The 16,407-nt window shown below is 42.3% G+C and overlaps 1 protein-coding gene across 3 annotated transcripts in view; it reads right to left on the reverse strand.

The window, feature by feature from the left end:
• Nucleotides 1-16,407, reverse strand: part of LOC144685941 (long-chain-fatty-acid--CoA ligase 6-like) — a 104,447-nt gene that overhangs the window by 29,380 nt on the left and 58,660 nt on the right. For 2 of the 3 annotated variants that reach the window (XM_078550997.1, XM_078550996.1), the window contains exons 11-14: nucleotides 9,433-9,510; nucleotides 4,935-5,069; nucleotides 2,772-2,906; nucleotides 1,100-1,195 (exon numbers count right to left, since the gene is read on the reverse strand). In XM_078550997.1, coding sequence (XP_078407123.1) covers nucleotides 1,100-1,195; nucleotides 2,772-2,906; nucleotides 4,935-5,069; nucleotides 9,433-9,510 — 444 coding nt within the window. Of the gene's footprint in view, nucleotides 1-1,099; nucleotides 1,196-2,771; nucleotides 2,907-4,934; nucleotides 5,070-9,432; nucleotides 9,511-9,557; nucleotides 9,636-16,407 lie in introns of all 3 variants that reach the window. The other variant, XM_078550998.1, reaches the window with a different exon arrangement.

Here is a 16,407-nt window from a genome sequence, read left to right on the forward strand (position 1 = left end):
TGCGCGAAGGTCATGCTCGCCCCACTTGCGCTCCTTGCCTGCTGCCACTCATGATTCACACTGTGGGGGCCTTAACTGACCTGCAAAAAGTTTACAGGTACAGCAAGCAATTAGGAAGGCAAACGGCCTTTATTGCAAGGGGATTGGAGTACAGGGATAAATAAGTCTTGCTAGAGTTGTACAGGGTTTTGGTAAGACCACCTTTGGAGTAGTGTGTGCAGATTTAGTCTCCGCATTTAAGAAAAGATATACTTACATTGGAGGCAGTACATCAAAGGTTCAATAAATTGGTCCCTGGGATGAGGGGGTTGTCTTATGATCAGAGGCTGAGTAAATTGGGTCTATTTCCTCTGGAGGCAAGAAGAATGAGGCGCAATCTCATTAAATGCAAAAGGTTCTGAAGGGGTTTGATAGGGTAGACGCTGAGAGATTGTTTCTGCTGGTCAGGGAATCTAAAATGTGAGGGCGCAGTCTCAGGATAAGAGGCCGCTCATTTAGGACTGAGATGAGGGGAAATTACTTCACTCAAGGGGTTCTGAATCTTTGGAATTCTCTGCCCCAGAGTGTTGTGAATGCTCCATCATTGAATACATTCAAGGCTGGGATAGAGAGATTTTTGGCCTCTCAGGAAATCAAGGGATATGGGGCAAGGAAATGGAGTTGAAGCCCAAGATCAGCCACGATCATACTGAATGGTGAAGCAGGCTCAACGGGTCATATGGTATACTCCTGCCCCTGTTTCTTATATTCTTGTATAACTTCTAGTGGGCGAAGACGCAGTCAGGGTGCTTAATCCCGTTATGTATCCAAATCGGCTCTTGAATTGCCTTTACAAGAGATGAGACATTTACCTACCATAGCATCTTTATTTAACCTTCCCCCACAGCTAACTGAGGGTTTATCTTCAGCGTTTCCCCAAGCAGATCAGGTACGATTAGGAACTCACCAGACAAGAGGATTGAATCGATGGTGGGGTTTGGGAATTTTTTTGGAAAGCTGGTGAGAAGTATACTTATTTCATATTTGGATTATTTTAAAATATTTTATGAAAATTGAAAGAAACGGAATGAAAGAATGAATTAAGTGCCAGTTATCATACCTGGCAACCCAGTGCTGCTCTCAGGAAGCCAAGTACAGCAGGAGAGGCGGGAGCAGCCCCTGTGACAATCATTCTCACCTTTCCCCCAAGACTATCCTGTAATAACAAATATATCCAAATTAGCAGCAAAAATTGGTCAAAAACAAAGCAAGACATAAATTTCACAACAGCTTTATGTTGCCCGAGGCATCCAAATTATTTAAACTGGGTTCAATATGCAATTAAAAAATGCTCTCCTAACTTTAATTTTAGATTATGACAGTGTTTTCAACATAAATTAAAGACACGCAAGATTTACATTCTATTCAATCCTGAAACAGCAGCAAAGAGGTGACTGAGCCACAAAAACTGTGTTGGTTGACGGTGCTATATTTTTAGCCAGCGCTATTTTTTTCTTGGCTCAGGTCTCTCCCATGTGGCCCAAACACCAATTTGTAAGATTCCCTAAGGAGCATCAAGCTAATAATCCCATTGTTAATGTCAGCAGAACTGCTCCTTGTGCAGTGTGGGAGCTCCATGAGATTGAAAAATGGAAATAAAAATAACTTTAAAATTATGCTGAAAGTGGGAACTAGCACAGAACATGGAAATCAGTTCTTATATAGCAGTCCTTTCATTGACATAACAGAAGATAATTGGTGATGACTGTAGCCAGGCTTTGTTTCATTAACAAAAAGCTACTGCGGATGCTGGAAATCCAAAACAAAAACAGAATTACCTGGAAAAACTCAGCAGGTCTGGCAGCATCGGTGGAGAAGAAAAGAGCTGACGTTTTGGATCCACATGACCCTCATGTGGACCCGAAACGTCAACTGATTTCTTCTCCACCGATGCTGCCAGACCTGCTGAGTTTTTCCAGGTAATTCTGTTTTTGTTTTGTTTTATTAAGGTGAGCCTGGTGTAGGCCGATTGGCTTTCTTTAGCTGCTGAATGCCATTTCTCATCTCTTATCATGCGTGATGTTGTGATTGCTGATAGCACAGAAGCAGCTGAAATAGTTTTCACTGGTGTGGAGAGTATGCCATTTCCTAGCTGTAATTGAAATGACATTGTTATGGGGAAATATCATTTTTTTGAATCAAAGATAAACCATAGGCTTGACATATATGGAAAAATATTTTCAAATCAAGAGGTAATCTTATTGAAACATAAGAATCTGAGGGTCCTGCCAGGGTGGATGCTGAAATGATGTTCCCCTTTGTGGGAAAGGCTAGAACTAGGGGACAGAGTTAAAAATAAGGGGTCTCCCATTTAAGATGGGGATGAGAAGAAAATTTTTCTCTGAGGGTCGTGAATCTTTCGAACTCTCTTCCCTAGAGAGAGTGGTAGAGGCAGGGTCTATTAATAATTTTTTAAGGCGGAGGTACATTGACTCCCTTGTTAGTCAAAAATCCAAGGTTATCGGGGTAGGTGGAATGTGGAGTTGAGGCCACCATCAGATCAGCCATGATATTATTGAATGTTGGAGCAGACTCGAGGAACTGAATGGCCGACTCCTGATTCTTATGTTCTAGCTGCAAGGATTAATTTTTCAGCACATCAGTTTTGGAGCCAAAATGCCATTCCTAAGCATTCCCCAGGAGAGAATTCTACAGGCAGGAGTGCTGACGTGTTAAACCTTGCCCCCAATGGTCTCAAATGACATTTGCAAAATGATTATTTTTTTTTTTACCTGTATTTTTTTGAAAAAGAGTTTGTCCCATAGGCTGTCATTCCTTATGATGCCATTTCGCACTTCAATTGCCTTTCTTCCAGCTGCAAATTCCAGTAGCCAGCGTTTTACTGGTGTGCCTGCTTGGCTAAATATCTAAAGTAAATTGAACAAAATTTGTACTTTAGTGCTACCATATCATGAAAGTATTTATTTAAGCGTTTTTAATGCTGATCAGTCTGCGCAAACTGGGCAGATGTGCAGTTAGAATTGCCAGCGGGGCCTGCCTGCTAAAATCCTGCTCTCTTCCAGCAAGTTCCAATTTTAACCTGCTCTTCTGACCACCAGAAATCACTGGAGTCAGACTGCAACCTTAACCAGAGGCCTGTGTAGGAGGCCAATCTAGGTGTTTGGTTTATCAGCTTGCCTTGCCTAACTAAGATGCTTACTGGACTGCAAAAGTTAATTCGTGTGTAGACCTTGGTGAAACATTTTATTTTTTAATAGTCTGATAAGAAATTAGAAAACTTGGACTGGATAGTCTTTATGAACTCTTCTAAGTGTAAAAACTGAAACCAGGCAAATACAAACAATAAAGCTCCTGAAAGCTAGTTTGAAGGCTGGAGATGGGCAATCACGAGGGAGTTGTGGAACTGTTCATGGGGAAGGGCGTAGGAAAAGATGGGGAGGATGATATAAAGGCCTGATTGATAAGGACAAGAGGCATATGCAAAGCTCATGGAAGGAGGATAACGTAAAGGCACGCTTTTAACCAAGGAACTCAACATATTATTGGACATTTTGTACCAAGGGGAACCTAATGTCCTGGCAATATAACACCCAGGTCCACCCCTAAAAAACGGGTATAAAAGTATGTTGTAAAAAGACACTCAGGGCTGCAGTTGGTAGGGCAACTTGGTCAATTGCCAGTTAAAGAGTTATGTTGAGCCACTGTCAAATATACCACTTGCTGGAATTCATGAGGCTTTGCTTATAGCCACTTGATTTTACAGTAAAGGATCTGTGCACGCTTGTGTAATTTGGGATTACTGATTATACTTTCGGATGCTTACTTGTAATCTCTTGCTAATTTTTATATAAAAGGAACTTCTTCCAAAAATCTGTGTCTCAAATTGTTTGTTCCATGTGTATGAGCTCAGTAAATTGTTTGACAAAGAGAAAGCCTTGCACCCTTTCCCAGCAATTTACCTGTGCAATCCCTGGCGATGGCTCTGCTTCCCTCCCGTTTCAGGTAAGAAACTGACACAACCTATGAAGATGGGTTTGTGAGATAAAAATCACCTGCGCCTCTCTACTGCTGCAGTCAGGACAATTTGCCATGCTCTCAGACCCCACTTACACAACTGCCACTCATGTTTAAATCTAAGTTAAAGAATTTTAACTTGCAATATAGAGGCCACTGGCCTTAGAGCTGCAGCAAATTTGAGGCCTGTCCTTACCAATCTCTACCCCGCTCCAGCACATTCCATGGTGAAGGCTGAGGAAATCATCCCAAGGACAGGGTTAGGGATGAATCTCCATGGTCAAAAAATGTAAATCTGATTCCACATAAGTGGAAAATTTAACCCAATTTATACAAGGTCTTAGCTGCTACTTTCTCATCATTCTCCTTCCATAATCACCAACTCAATCACAACTCAGCCATAATTTTACCTGCACTAAATTACAAAACCCTGTCTTCACTGGTCCACACTGGCTCCCTAGCCCCATGCATTGAATGTATAATTCTTACCTTCAAATTCCTCTGCCATCACTTCCTGCTTTACTTTGCTATCTCATCTAGTCTTATGGTTCTCCCAGATCCTTCAGTCCTCTAATTCCAGACTTCTGTACATCCTCCCCACCATTGGTCAATAAAATAATTAGTGTTTTATCTCAACCTCTAACTCATCGCAAAACCTCTCTGCCTCTTTTCTCTTAATCTTTTCAACAGAACCTTCACCTCTCTCTCCGAACTCTCATCCATTGGCATCCATCCCCTTATACGTTTTAAAAAATCTATTTTATTTTTTATTCACCTTTTTAATGAAGTACTTGTAGATATTTCTCTATGGTAAAGGAACCATATAAATGCATGTTGTTGTCTTATTACCTTGTAACAAGTTATTCATGTATTGTGCTACACTTACTAAATTGTGAACTAGTACACAGAATACAGCTGACCTTATCATACATTCGATTTAGCAGTCTTGGAACAACAGGAAAAATAGTTGGATGAAGAGCCTTCATATCATCAGACAGGAGCCTAATGTCACCTTGGAAGAAACCTATCCGGCCTCCATGGCATATAACTACAGACTGAAAGAAAATGAAATCACATTCACTTAAAACAGACCCACTAATACTGTTGCACTAATTATTCAAAGTATCTCAGGTTAACCATGAGCAGATAAGATATTTACAAGTGGATAAAGTGTGTCGGCGAACATTTGACTAAGAATGAGCATTGTATCCTAAGGTTTGGATTAGTAGCGGAGAAGAAGAACAGGGAACAATCTAAAGTAGAACTTATAAATTTGAAGGCGGCTAACTTAGGTGGGATGCGAGGGATCTAAAATGAAATCAAAGGTTGACAGGAAAACTAATGCAACAGTGGGTGATATTTGAGGAGATGTTTCAGGCACAGGCTAGGTACATTCCAACAAGGTGGAAAACATAGGGGAACAACAGCTCCTTGGATGATGATAGAGAAAGAATATGAACAAAAAAAAGGGTGTATGATATACATCAGGTGAATTCTTCAAGTGAGAACAAGGCTAAATATAATAAGTTGAGAGGGAAAAGGAAGAGAAAAATAAGACTGGCAAAGAGAGAATATGATAATAGAATAGCAGTTAACATAAAGGGGAACCCAAAAATCTTCTACTGGCATGAAAATAGTAAACAAGTAGCAAGAGGCACGATGGGACCAAGAGAGACAAAGAATGTGCTATTTGCTTAGTAGCACAGGGCAAGGCTAGAACACAATGAATACTTTGTATCAGTGTTTACAAAGCAAGAGGATGCTGACAAAACATCGGAAGCAGAGATGGTAGAAGTAATGGGCAGGGCAAAAACTGATATGCAGATGTATTGAAAAGACTGGCTATGCTTAGAGTGGATAGGCCGGATTTTCAATGTGGGTTCCAACCCCACACTCAAGCTGCATCACTATTGCGATGCTATTTTAAAATTTAAATGTCCTAATTTGGCAGGTGAACTCAGCACCAAATTAGAGGCACCGAGTGCCTTCAGGGAGTGGGAGTTTCCTGCCTGGCAAGCACATTTCCCGTTCCCTCCCCCATGCCATCCCTTTTCAAATATGAAACTGTCCGGATTCCAAACCAGAGGCCCTTTGTAAATCCCGACAGATAGCTGCCTGGTCCAGATAGCTTGCGTTGCTAAGCGAAGTGCAGGTGGATGTAGCAGATGGGCTTGATGTAATCTTTCAATCTTCCCTGGATTGGAGGGAGGTGCCAAAGGATTGGAAAGTGGCAAATGTGACATCCTTGTTCAAGATTCCTAGTAACATTCCAAGTAACTCTTAAGCTGGTCAGTTTAGCATGAGTAAGATTTTAGAAACGGTCAAGAAAAGAATTAACAGGCACTTGGAGAGCTTTGATTTAATTCGAGAGCCAGCATGGATTTGTAAAAGGCAGATCGTGCTTGATTAATCTAACTGAATTTTTTGATGAACTAAGAAGTTGATGAGGTGAATGCAGTGGATGTTATCTTGTTGATGATATGAATTTCAAGTGTTTGACAAAGTATCCACATAAAAGGCTGGTTAGTAAAATTGATACTCATGAAATGGCAGAGTCAGTGTCAGCTTGGATAAAAAATTGGCTTAAGGATAGAAAACAGTGAGCTGTAATAAATTTTGTTTTTCAGGTAGGAGGATGGCAGACAGTAGTGTTCCCCAAGGGTCAGTAGTAGGACCACTGTTCTTTTGATGGATATAAAATGACTTGAATATTGGAATAGAGAGTAAGATTTCAAAATTTTCTGGCGATACCAAACTTGGAGGAGTGGCAAACAGTGAGGATGATACAAGTTGACTGCAACAGGACACTGATAGAATAGCAGAATGGGTAGAAAAGTGACAAATGGAATTTGCCTGGTCTGGCCTAAATGTGACTCCAGACCCACAGCAATATGGTTGACTCTTAACTGCCCGAGCAAGCCACTCAGTACAAGAGCAATTAGGGATGGGCAACAAAACCCTGTGATGCCCACATTCATGAAAGAATAAAAAAATGCAGAGGGTATGTGAGGAATAACTTTTTTTATGCAGCATGGTAATGACCTGGAACGTGCTGCCGTTGGGAGTGGTCATAGCAGAGATGATCAATGGACTTCAAAAAAGGAAATTGGATGGACAACTGAGGGAAATAAACTTTTCAGGCCACAGAGATAGAGCAGCGGAATGGAACTGACTGGATTACAGAGAGCCAGTATAGACTCAATTGGCTGAATGGCCTCCTTCTGCAACATTCTGATTCTATGACTCTATTAGAGACATCATGATCATTCTTCACTGGGAACCATTTGGGAATATAATGGTAACACTTTGAAAATCAAGGGGATAAACTTACCATTCTATTTCTGCTCCCAATCTGCTGCTGGAACTGGGCAGCCAAGGCACCTATTTCAGCCTGATGCTTGATTAAAGGCACGAAGATTTACATAGGACCCCAATGCAATTTTCAGATAACAGTTGGCAGATTCAGCACTGCACATGCTCTGCTTATTGGAATACTCCACCTGGTTCCACAAAAATCTTTGCACTACTGCCAAACATTTATGGCCTCCTCCTGTAATGTCCTTTAATGACCACTCACCAGCACTTCCCGCCCCAATTTAACCTCTAACTTCTGGTTTGGTTCCATGGAGGATCCGGTAGATTTCCAGCCCATCAGATTGTTTCACTTGTTTATTATTCACGGATCACCAATTCCATGCAAATTGCATGGGCCTTTCACAGAGGACGTCAGATAGGTGGTGAAATTGCTCTACCCATTACCTTCCTGAAGTCTACTGAAAGTTAACTTGACATGATGGGGTGATTTTATGTTTTGTGCATTTTCAAATGGCATTACCAAATTCTGTTGCTAAATTTGCATGCAAATATATTCCTGTATTTCTGTGAATGTGAGAAATGCCAGTCAATTTTAACTATAGTGTTTCACTATTTCCATTTTCCTACACTTTGAACATCTTCAGGTTCTCCACCTGTTTCCAAGATTGGCTTGTGATATCAACTTTAGTCTTTGACTGAGCTGATAGAGGAGGCACACATCATGAACCAAAGCAATCAGGTTGCCAGAAATGACCCCTACCACTCTAACAGTGACCTATTTAAGAATAATGAAATTTCCCCCAAACTTCAAAAAAAGTGTGATTCTTCTGAATTTCCCTCTATGGAAAACCAACTGGTCTTCTCTCAGGAGCATAAATGAACTAATGCAGACAGTAGGTGCAAATCTGAATTGCAAACTCTGGCATAGTGCATTGGGGCTCCAACTCACTATGTGACCATGCTGTAGAATATTTTCCAAAAGTAGGCAAATTACTTCACAGTAATATTATGAGCTGATCTAGTCCCAATTTAAAGCAAGGTCAGAATAATCATTAAAAACACCGTCAACCTCAAGAATGAGTATTCTTAGACACACCCTTCCAGCGAGAGATGAGGTACATAAGAGACAAACAAAATATTACTTTCAGATCTGCTAGAGGAACAAAAAATAAAAAAATACCTGGAAAAACTCAGCAGGTCTGGCAGCATTGGCAGAGAAGAGTACAGTTGATGTTTCGAGTCCTCATGACCCTTCAACAGAACTAAGTAAAAATAGGAGAGGGGTGAAATATTAATATTTCACCCCTCTCCTATTTTTACTTAGTTCTGTTGAAGGGTCTTGAGGACTCGAAACATCAACTGTACTCTTCTCTGCCAATGCTGCCAGACCTGCTGAGTTTTTCCAGGTATTTTTTATTTTTTGTTTTGGATTTCCAGCATCCGCAGTTTTTTGTTTTTATATCTGCTAGAGGAACAAGTGGGCAAAAGATTATTAAGGGTAAATACAGAATTGACATCAGGAAGTATTTTCTCACACAGGAGGATGAGCAGATTTTTAAAAAATGGTTGCTAGGAGCAATAGGTGAGGCCAGTTCTCAGGATTAGCTTAGGAAACATCTAGATGCTGTTATGGGAAAGTTAAAGGGTTAATATTCTGGATAGATAATTACCAAATGGACTGAAGGACCATCATCCTTCAAACCTGCTTTTTGAGTGCATTAAACTGCACTCAATCATGGTAATGAGAAAAAAGATGCAGCATGTTACATGAAGTTCAAAGTCAATATAATATGTTAAACTGTGTTATGATAATATTGATCTTGACCACGTGTCACAGAATCACAAGCAATGTATTAAATTGCATTCACTATGATGATGAAATCGAAGAATTTTAGACGGGATTAAAAATCTGAAAACATTATCAGTAGCCAGTGTGTTATCATTATAGTCAGTCAATAAAGAAATACTGCAGTAGTGGAAATCTGTACTGCTCTTCACCAGTGCTTTACTGAAAGCAGAAAGACAGAACAGCAAATGAGCGTACACTTTTTAAGATGTGATGAAGAGAGGCAGACATTCCTTTGCTGCCTGTATCCTCCTTACCTGTACCATCCTTTCAAACATGTGTGCTAATGGCAAGTAGGAAATATGTACATCATCAGATGTAGGCAGCCATTGGCTCTGTAAAACATAATAAGTGGCACAAGCATGGTGAGATAGACTCTTACCTGGATAACTCTCTCAAACATGTGCGCCAGAGGCAAGAAGGAAATAAGGACATCGTCCTGTCTTGGAAAGATCACTTTCTGCAGAGGGTATGAGGGAATGAGAGACAGAAAGGAGAATACACTGACAGAGAGACAAAGAGAAAGTTACAAGAGAAAAGAAAATGACGCCAGAAGAAATAGACATGAATTAAAAAGGGCTGTGACATCTCAGAGTATGTGGAGAGGACATAAAAGGTTAGTTATTACTCACAAAACTACCACCACAACAGCTTCATCACAACAAACTCTACAACTGCAAACTTGAAAGGTAAATCAATCTGAAAAATTAACTCTGTTTCTCTCCACAGATGATCTTAACCTGCTGAATGTTGCTAGCGGCTTCTGATTTTATTTTATATTTCAGCATGAGAGATATTTTGGCTTTTGCAAAAATGTATATATTTTTTAAAATTAAAATTGTTCTCCATTTAAGGCCAACTTCCTCATAACATGTTCTGTTCCCTTGCCTCCTGGCCAACAGGAAACTGTTAAATGTACTCTGCAACCGATTGAAATGATGGTAACCAACTTTTATGTTTTTCTTGCCTTAAAGTATGGCCAAACCATAACTTGCCACAAAGTGAATTGCTGTCAAAAGCTACCTTGCCATTAACAGCTATAATTTCCTCCCTCACTACCCCCCACCGACACCACCCTCCTCACCCTTTCTGCAGTCGCCTGCAATAATCGGACTTCCAAATGGCTACCCTGAGCTATAAATTGGTAATGAATGATGTCTTGACATCACAACAGTTAAATGTTGGGAACACTTTGTGACGCAGCCCCTTTAAGAGTAGCAGATCAACACCACACTAATCAAGTAACACGCAAAGCAGTTAGTAAGTAAACAGTACGAGCATTGCTAAATCGTCAGTTTTGAGGTTTCCAATTTATTTAACACATTGATCAGAGAAAACACATCTTTCAAATGACTTTTGAAAAACCGATATTTATTTTATTTGCCTTCTCTCATATTAGGTTGCACATTTCATTGCCTCCAGTAAAATAAGGATAGGTAACCTGCCCCGAGGTTCTGCCAATCCCTACTGTTCAGCCACTGACTGGAAAGAGCGCATGAGAACTGCACATCTGCTCTAGATTTTTAAAAATATTACTCCACTTATCGTACGTCATATATTTGCATTGTAGTAGGAAGCAGCTGGAGACAATTACAGTAAAAGGCAAATATCTCTCAAATGTGGTGACTGGCAGGAACACAAATTTCCTCCAGCTGCTGGACCAATGGTCAAATCACAGATCTCTCGTGCTGCAAAGACAAAAAAACAATCGGAATTCACTGTGCCATTATTAACTATATAAAAAAAAAACTAAGTTTCTCCCCCTCTCAATGAGGAAAAAAAAAATCTGGTTTCTGCTCATTTCCTCTATCAGATTCTTGATCTGTGGGAAAAATGAGAAAGTTACAGCCCTTACCTAACCATTGTGTCTCAATACACTGCTGGCTCAGAACAATTTTACTCAGAATGCATGTAGCCAAAGAATTTTTTTAATTTGCTAAAATCAGAGAATAAATTAAATGCAAAGATGAGTAACACATTTTACTTTCCACAGCTACCCTCTCCAACACTTCTGAGCTAAATTGTGAGCTATTGCTTCAGTCCTCCTCCTCTCCATCTTGGGGGACATAATTTCAGCACAGTGAGAGTGGAGGAACAGGATTTTGTGACAGAATCCATTCCTGCTGGATGCTCCCATTTCTGGCAGGGATAAAAAATTTCTGATAGAGGGGAGTGAACACGTTTTCTGTATGTACCCCTTCAGTCATGACATTCAATAGTTTTCAAAATGGTCTTGGCGATTACGATGCACAATTAACATGATTTTGTTAACCATGATGCAGGCAGCATTCCAACTTTGTGCTGCCTTAAATAAGTTGTGACCAGCCAGCAATAAACATGGGGTGGATTGGCAGGATATTCCAGGAGGTGACCAATATTGTGAATGGCTAGGACCAGTTAAAACTCTGCTTAAAGCCAGCCAGCACCTCTTCAAGGTGCGGTGCATTATGGCTGGAGATTTGCAGTCATGCAGGAAGTGAATCTGACCTGTGAAACATTGAAGAATGGCTTAATGTCAATGACAGTGAAGTCTAAGCTTTTTGGACACTGCACTGGAGGCCTTGATTGACGAGATGCAAAAGAGGAAGGATATCCTACATCCGCAATGTGTGAGGCCCCCCCACTCGCAGATGCACATTCAGAAGGCAGTGGGAGCAGGTAGGTGTGGAGGTCAATGACTGAGGACCTAGATGCAGTGTTGCAAGAACTTCAATAACCTTACATAAGTGGTTAAGGCCAGTGAATAAATCCTCAAATACCATATTCAACTAACTGCACCACTAGCCTCAGACCAATGCTTCCCAAACTTATTTCACTCTGATTCCATTTTATATTTCACACTTGGTGCAACCCCAGAGTGAAAAATATGTGGCAGGGGGTGGGGGAAAAGAGGGAGAGTACTGATCTTGGGTGGTGGGGAGGGAAAGGGGAGTTCAAGCATCTGGGGTACAGGGCTGTCAAATCTCAGTCTTCACTCCACAGCCGCCATTGTTGTCTCAGACCTCACAACCCCAATTGCTCATCCTGCAACTCCATTGGGATCACAACCCACAATTTGGAAACCCCTGCTTCAGACATTATTCAATTCATGACACCCCCCATTATTCACCTACCAACAATCTCCATCAGTCAGGACTCATACCTGACTTTCATATGCTGCACTGCACCCTCAAACACTTGGTATTGCTGCAAGCCTCACACTCATACCTCACAGCTTGTACACACTGCTAACCATGACAACCACATAACCCAAACAAATTCCATGACACTCATTGACATACATCCCTCCCTCTTGCAGAACAAAGTGGCATACAAACAGAGGCAGCAAGAAGTAACCACTTGCAGACAAGCAAGCCTAAATGTCTTGATTTCTATGGAGGATGCATTGTGGCCATCACTGGGATGACCCATTGTTCAGGCCATTATCAATGGCAAGGCTAAAACCATTGAAAATGACGGTATCATCCTACCTAATCCACCTCCTCCCTCATTCCGCACCATCTTCTGATTTACGAGTTGCAGATAGTGTTAGTATGCATCTCTTACTTTCCTTCCTCTCTGCACTACAAACTTATCATTGTGCCTTAAGAGATACCCAGAGGTGAAACTCAGCCAGGCAGCGAAGAGGAATAAGAAAATAGTGATGAAGGCAACACAACAATGTCATTTGATATCACATTAACAGCCACCAGTTCAGATATTGAAACTGTTTGTGTAGAGGTGGGGCCTGCATGCAGTCAGACACCCAACATGAATGGGCTTCATCAGCCCTTCACCAGCTATGCTGTAGCCATAGGGGTAATAGTGCATAGGGGACTAGGATGGGCAAAGGCATAAAGAAGACAGGCATTTAGGGATTGCCCAAGGGTGATTAGTTGACATTTCTTTTTTTACAGTATGGAGCAGTTTCATTTGGTTTGTCATTTTTATTTTGTGTCAGTATTTATTTTTGCATTGTGGGCAAGCAGACAGTCAACGCAGAGGGAAGGTAAGGTTTTAACTTGTTGGTTAATGAGGTTGTGGAGGGGGAGGCGGGGGGGGGGGTGGAAATCGGTGTTGTTTTTAACTGGTATTGCACTCAGATGAGTTCTTCACAGCCAGCCAGGCCAGAAAGATTTTCCATGTTGCCTGAAATGCAGCTGGCACAGTGGAACAATGCAGAGTGAAAGTATCATTGCTGCTGCCTAACTGGGGACAGGCCTGTATGATTCTTTCCTATAGCCAACCACTAGCTGGCATGAAATTCCTTTTGGTTCTGGTATAGAGCAAACATGTGCAGGGACATGCATGCAGTCTTTGGCATCCTACACAGTGAGGAAGCCTGCAATTCTCATGAAGCCTCATGCTCTGTCCACCTGCTTATCTCTGGCAAGACCTCCCACCCCTTCCCCCCGACCTCCCACCCCTTCCCCCCGACCTCCCACCCCTTCCCCCCGACCTCCCACCCCTTCCCCCCGACCTCCCACCCCTTCCCCCCGACCTCCCACCCCTTCCCCCCGACCTCCCACCCCTTCCCCCCGACCTCCCACCCCTTCCCCCCGACCTCCCACCCCTTCCCCCCGACCTCCCACCCCTTCCCCCCGACCTCCCACCCCTTCCCCCCGACCTCCCACCCCTTCCCCCCGACCTCCCACCCCTTCCCCCCGACCTCCCACCCCTTCCCCCCGACCTCCCACCCCTTCCCCCCGACCTCATTCTTACAACAGCTTGTCCTGTTCTGTGACCTCTGTTCATTCTCCAAGCCATCTTGTATTCCAAAGGGAATGCCATGCTTGGGAACAACTGGTTTGTGCATTAGCCTTGAAGTCAGCAACAAATCCACGAGCATCACTCTGTAAACTTATGCAACTTTAAACAATTAAACAATTGTAGAATCGAAACAACAGATAAAGTTGACCAACAACTAACTTGTTGGTAGATGATGATAATCCCTTTACAGAGCACTGCTGGTGGGAACACATGTTCAGCTGTGAGAGGTTAAGAGAAGCTGTTGGTTGGAGTTGAACACCAAAATGGTACCACTGATGTCAAATCAGGGTTGCATGCTGATTGACATTATGATTTGCCTGCTTTGCAGCTGTTCATTGTTTGCACATTAATGCCTTCACCAATATGGTGTCTGGTGCAACTCATCCCAGAACTATGCGACTCCATCTGGCACTTCTAAGGGCACTCGCAAGGCCCAAAAACTGGGTGCAAATGATCCTAATTTTGCACCCACCGTTAGGGCTGGTGAAATGTTAGTTCCTCAATGAACTCTGCTAGTTGTTGTGATTTGGAATACACTGTTTGAAAGGGGTGTGAAAGCATGGGCTGGATTTTACATTCGGCGAGCAGGGGTGGAGCCCGCTCGCCGACGCGTAAAATGACACGGGGTGACGTTGGGCGGAACCCCCGATGTCACCGCACCCCATTTAAATTTTCAGGAAGGCGGGGCCGCAGCAAAATCAGCTGCACGCCCACCAACCTGACAATGGCCAATTGAGGCCATTGACAGATCAATTAAAGTAATTAGTGGATCTGCCCATCCATCCTCAAGGTTGGCAATTAGAAAAAACATGAAACCTCATCCACCGGCGGGATGAGCTTTCATGTAGGGCTTTAAAAATTTTAAAGTTTTTTGGAAATTATGAACATGTCCCAACTCATGCGACATTGTCACATGAGGGGACATGTTAGGGAAATTTTATCTTTCTATTTTGAGCTTTTTCACATTTAGAGCCGATCTCCCTGAGGCTGCACTTAGCCTCAGGGAGACGAATGCGCTCTTTCGTGCACATGCGCGAAACAGCGCGCACTCAATTTTGGGATATCCCCCCCCTCCTCCTGCACAGAGAGCTCATAGCGTTTCTATGCGGACATCACACTGGGCAGGCCAATTAAGGCCCGCCCATGTAAAATGGCACCACGCCACCGATCGGGGGCGCCGATCAGAAGTCCGCTCGCCCATCAACTTCCCCCCAATGGGGGGAAAATTCAGCCCCATATCCATTAATAGCTTTCAGAAGTGAATATAAAATTAGAAAGGGAAACATTTGCAGGACAACAATGAAATAGGACTAATTAGATACCTTTTTCAAAGAACTGGCACAAGTACAATAGATTGAATGGTCTCCTGCTGTGCTATATCGTTCTATGGTTCAAGGCGTTCTACTTGAGTAATTGTATCAAGATCTGTTTTATATCTCAAAATTAACAGCAATTTAAGTTTGGCAATAAGACAAAATGACATTTCATTAAGGATTTCATCAGGTATGACTGACCAAAGTATTTAACTGATGGTCCTTTAGAGGAAATATGCTTAGGATGGTACTGAATTACACAGACCAGGAAGGTTCTAGATTTGATCCCTATTAAGTAGATTAGGGAAATAATTAGGAATGTTAAGGGAGCACAACAACACCTAAAGCTCCAGTAACCCCATACCATGTTGGAAATGGGGATAAAATGGTTAGAGGCAGATTCTGCTTAACTGTAACGCCCCCGCCCCACACCATGATTAAGGAATCTGCTGACATTTAATGGCCAATTTTAATTCTGCTCACAGGGTGGGCATGCAGTTGGATTCATCCAAGGGGATTAACTGCTGAGGTCCTGCTTCCTGCAGGGTTCTGATTTGAACACAGCTGGAAAAGGATTCCGGGTCAGAGGAGGCCCCAAAATTTAGGTATTTGGAAATACTTTTGTTAGACTTTCCTTTTGGATCCAGGAGGAGGAGGAGTAGCCAAGACTATAAGGAAAGTGGAGGGCTGTCCTGTACTTCCCAGGTGCATCATCCTAATCCAACTACCCTCCCCACCAGCTCCAACTGAGAGAGCCCCTCAAAAACCTTCCCAACAACTAATTGACTGCTGGGGAACATTGTTTCAGTGCTGGCAGTGGCATCCTGCAACTCTATATACCCCTCCCAGGAGATGACTCGACCAATGCATATGAGGTCAAGGAGGTAAAATTTCCCTGGCATAATTTTGCTGAGGAGCAATGGTTTGCCACCCACCTTGGGTCCTTCCTGCATGCCTGCCATCCTGAGCTAAAATAAAGAATGGTTATTCAATGTACTGGAAGTTACTGGCAGTTGGTGATCAGTAACTTCAAGACAGAACAGGTGGTAACTGGAGAAACTGATAACTAATAAATCCATATTGATTATAATCAATGCTATGGACAATAAAACCACATGCAGCTTTGTTATAAATATTAGATTTGTGGGAGATATTACAAGAAAAATAAAA

This window comes from Cetorhinus maximus, chromosome 10 (genome assembly GCF_964194155.1).
Source record: "Cetorhinus maximus chromosome 10, sCetMax3.hap1.1, whole genome shotgun sequence".
NCBI classification, from domain to species: Eukaryota; Metazoa; Chordata; class Chondrichthyes; order Lamniformes; family Cetorhinidae; genus Cetorhinus; species Cetorhinus maximus.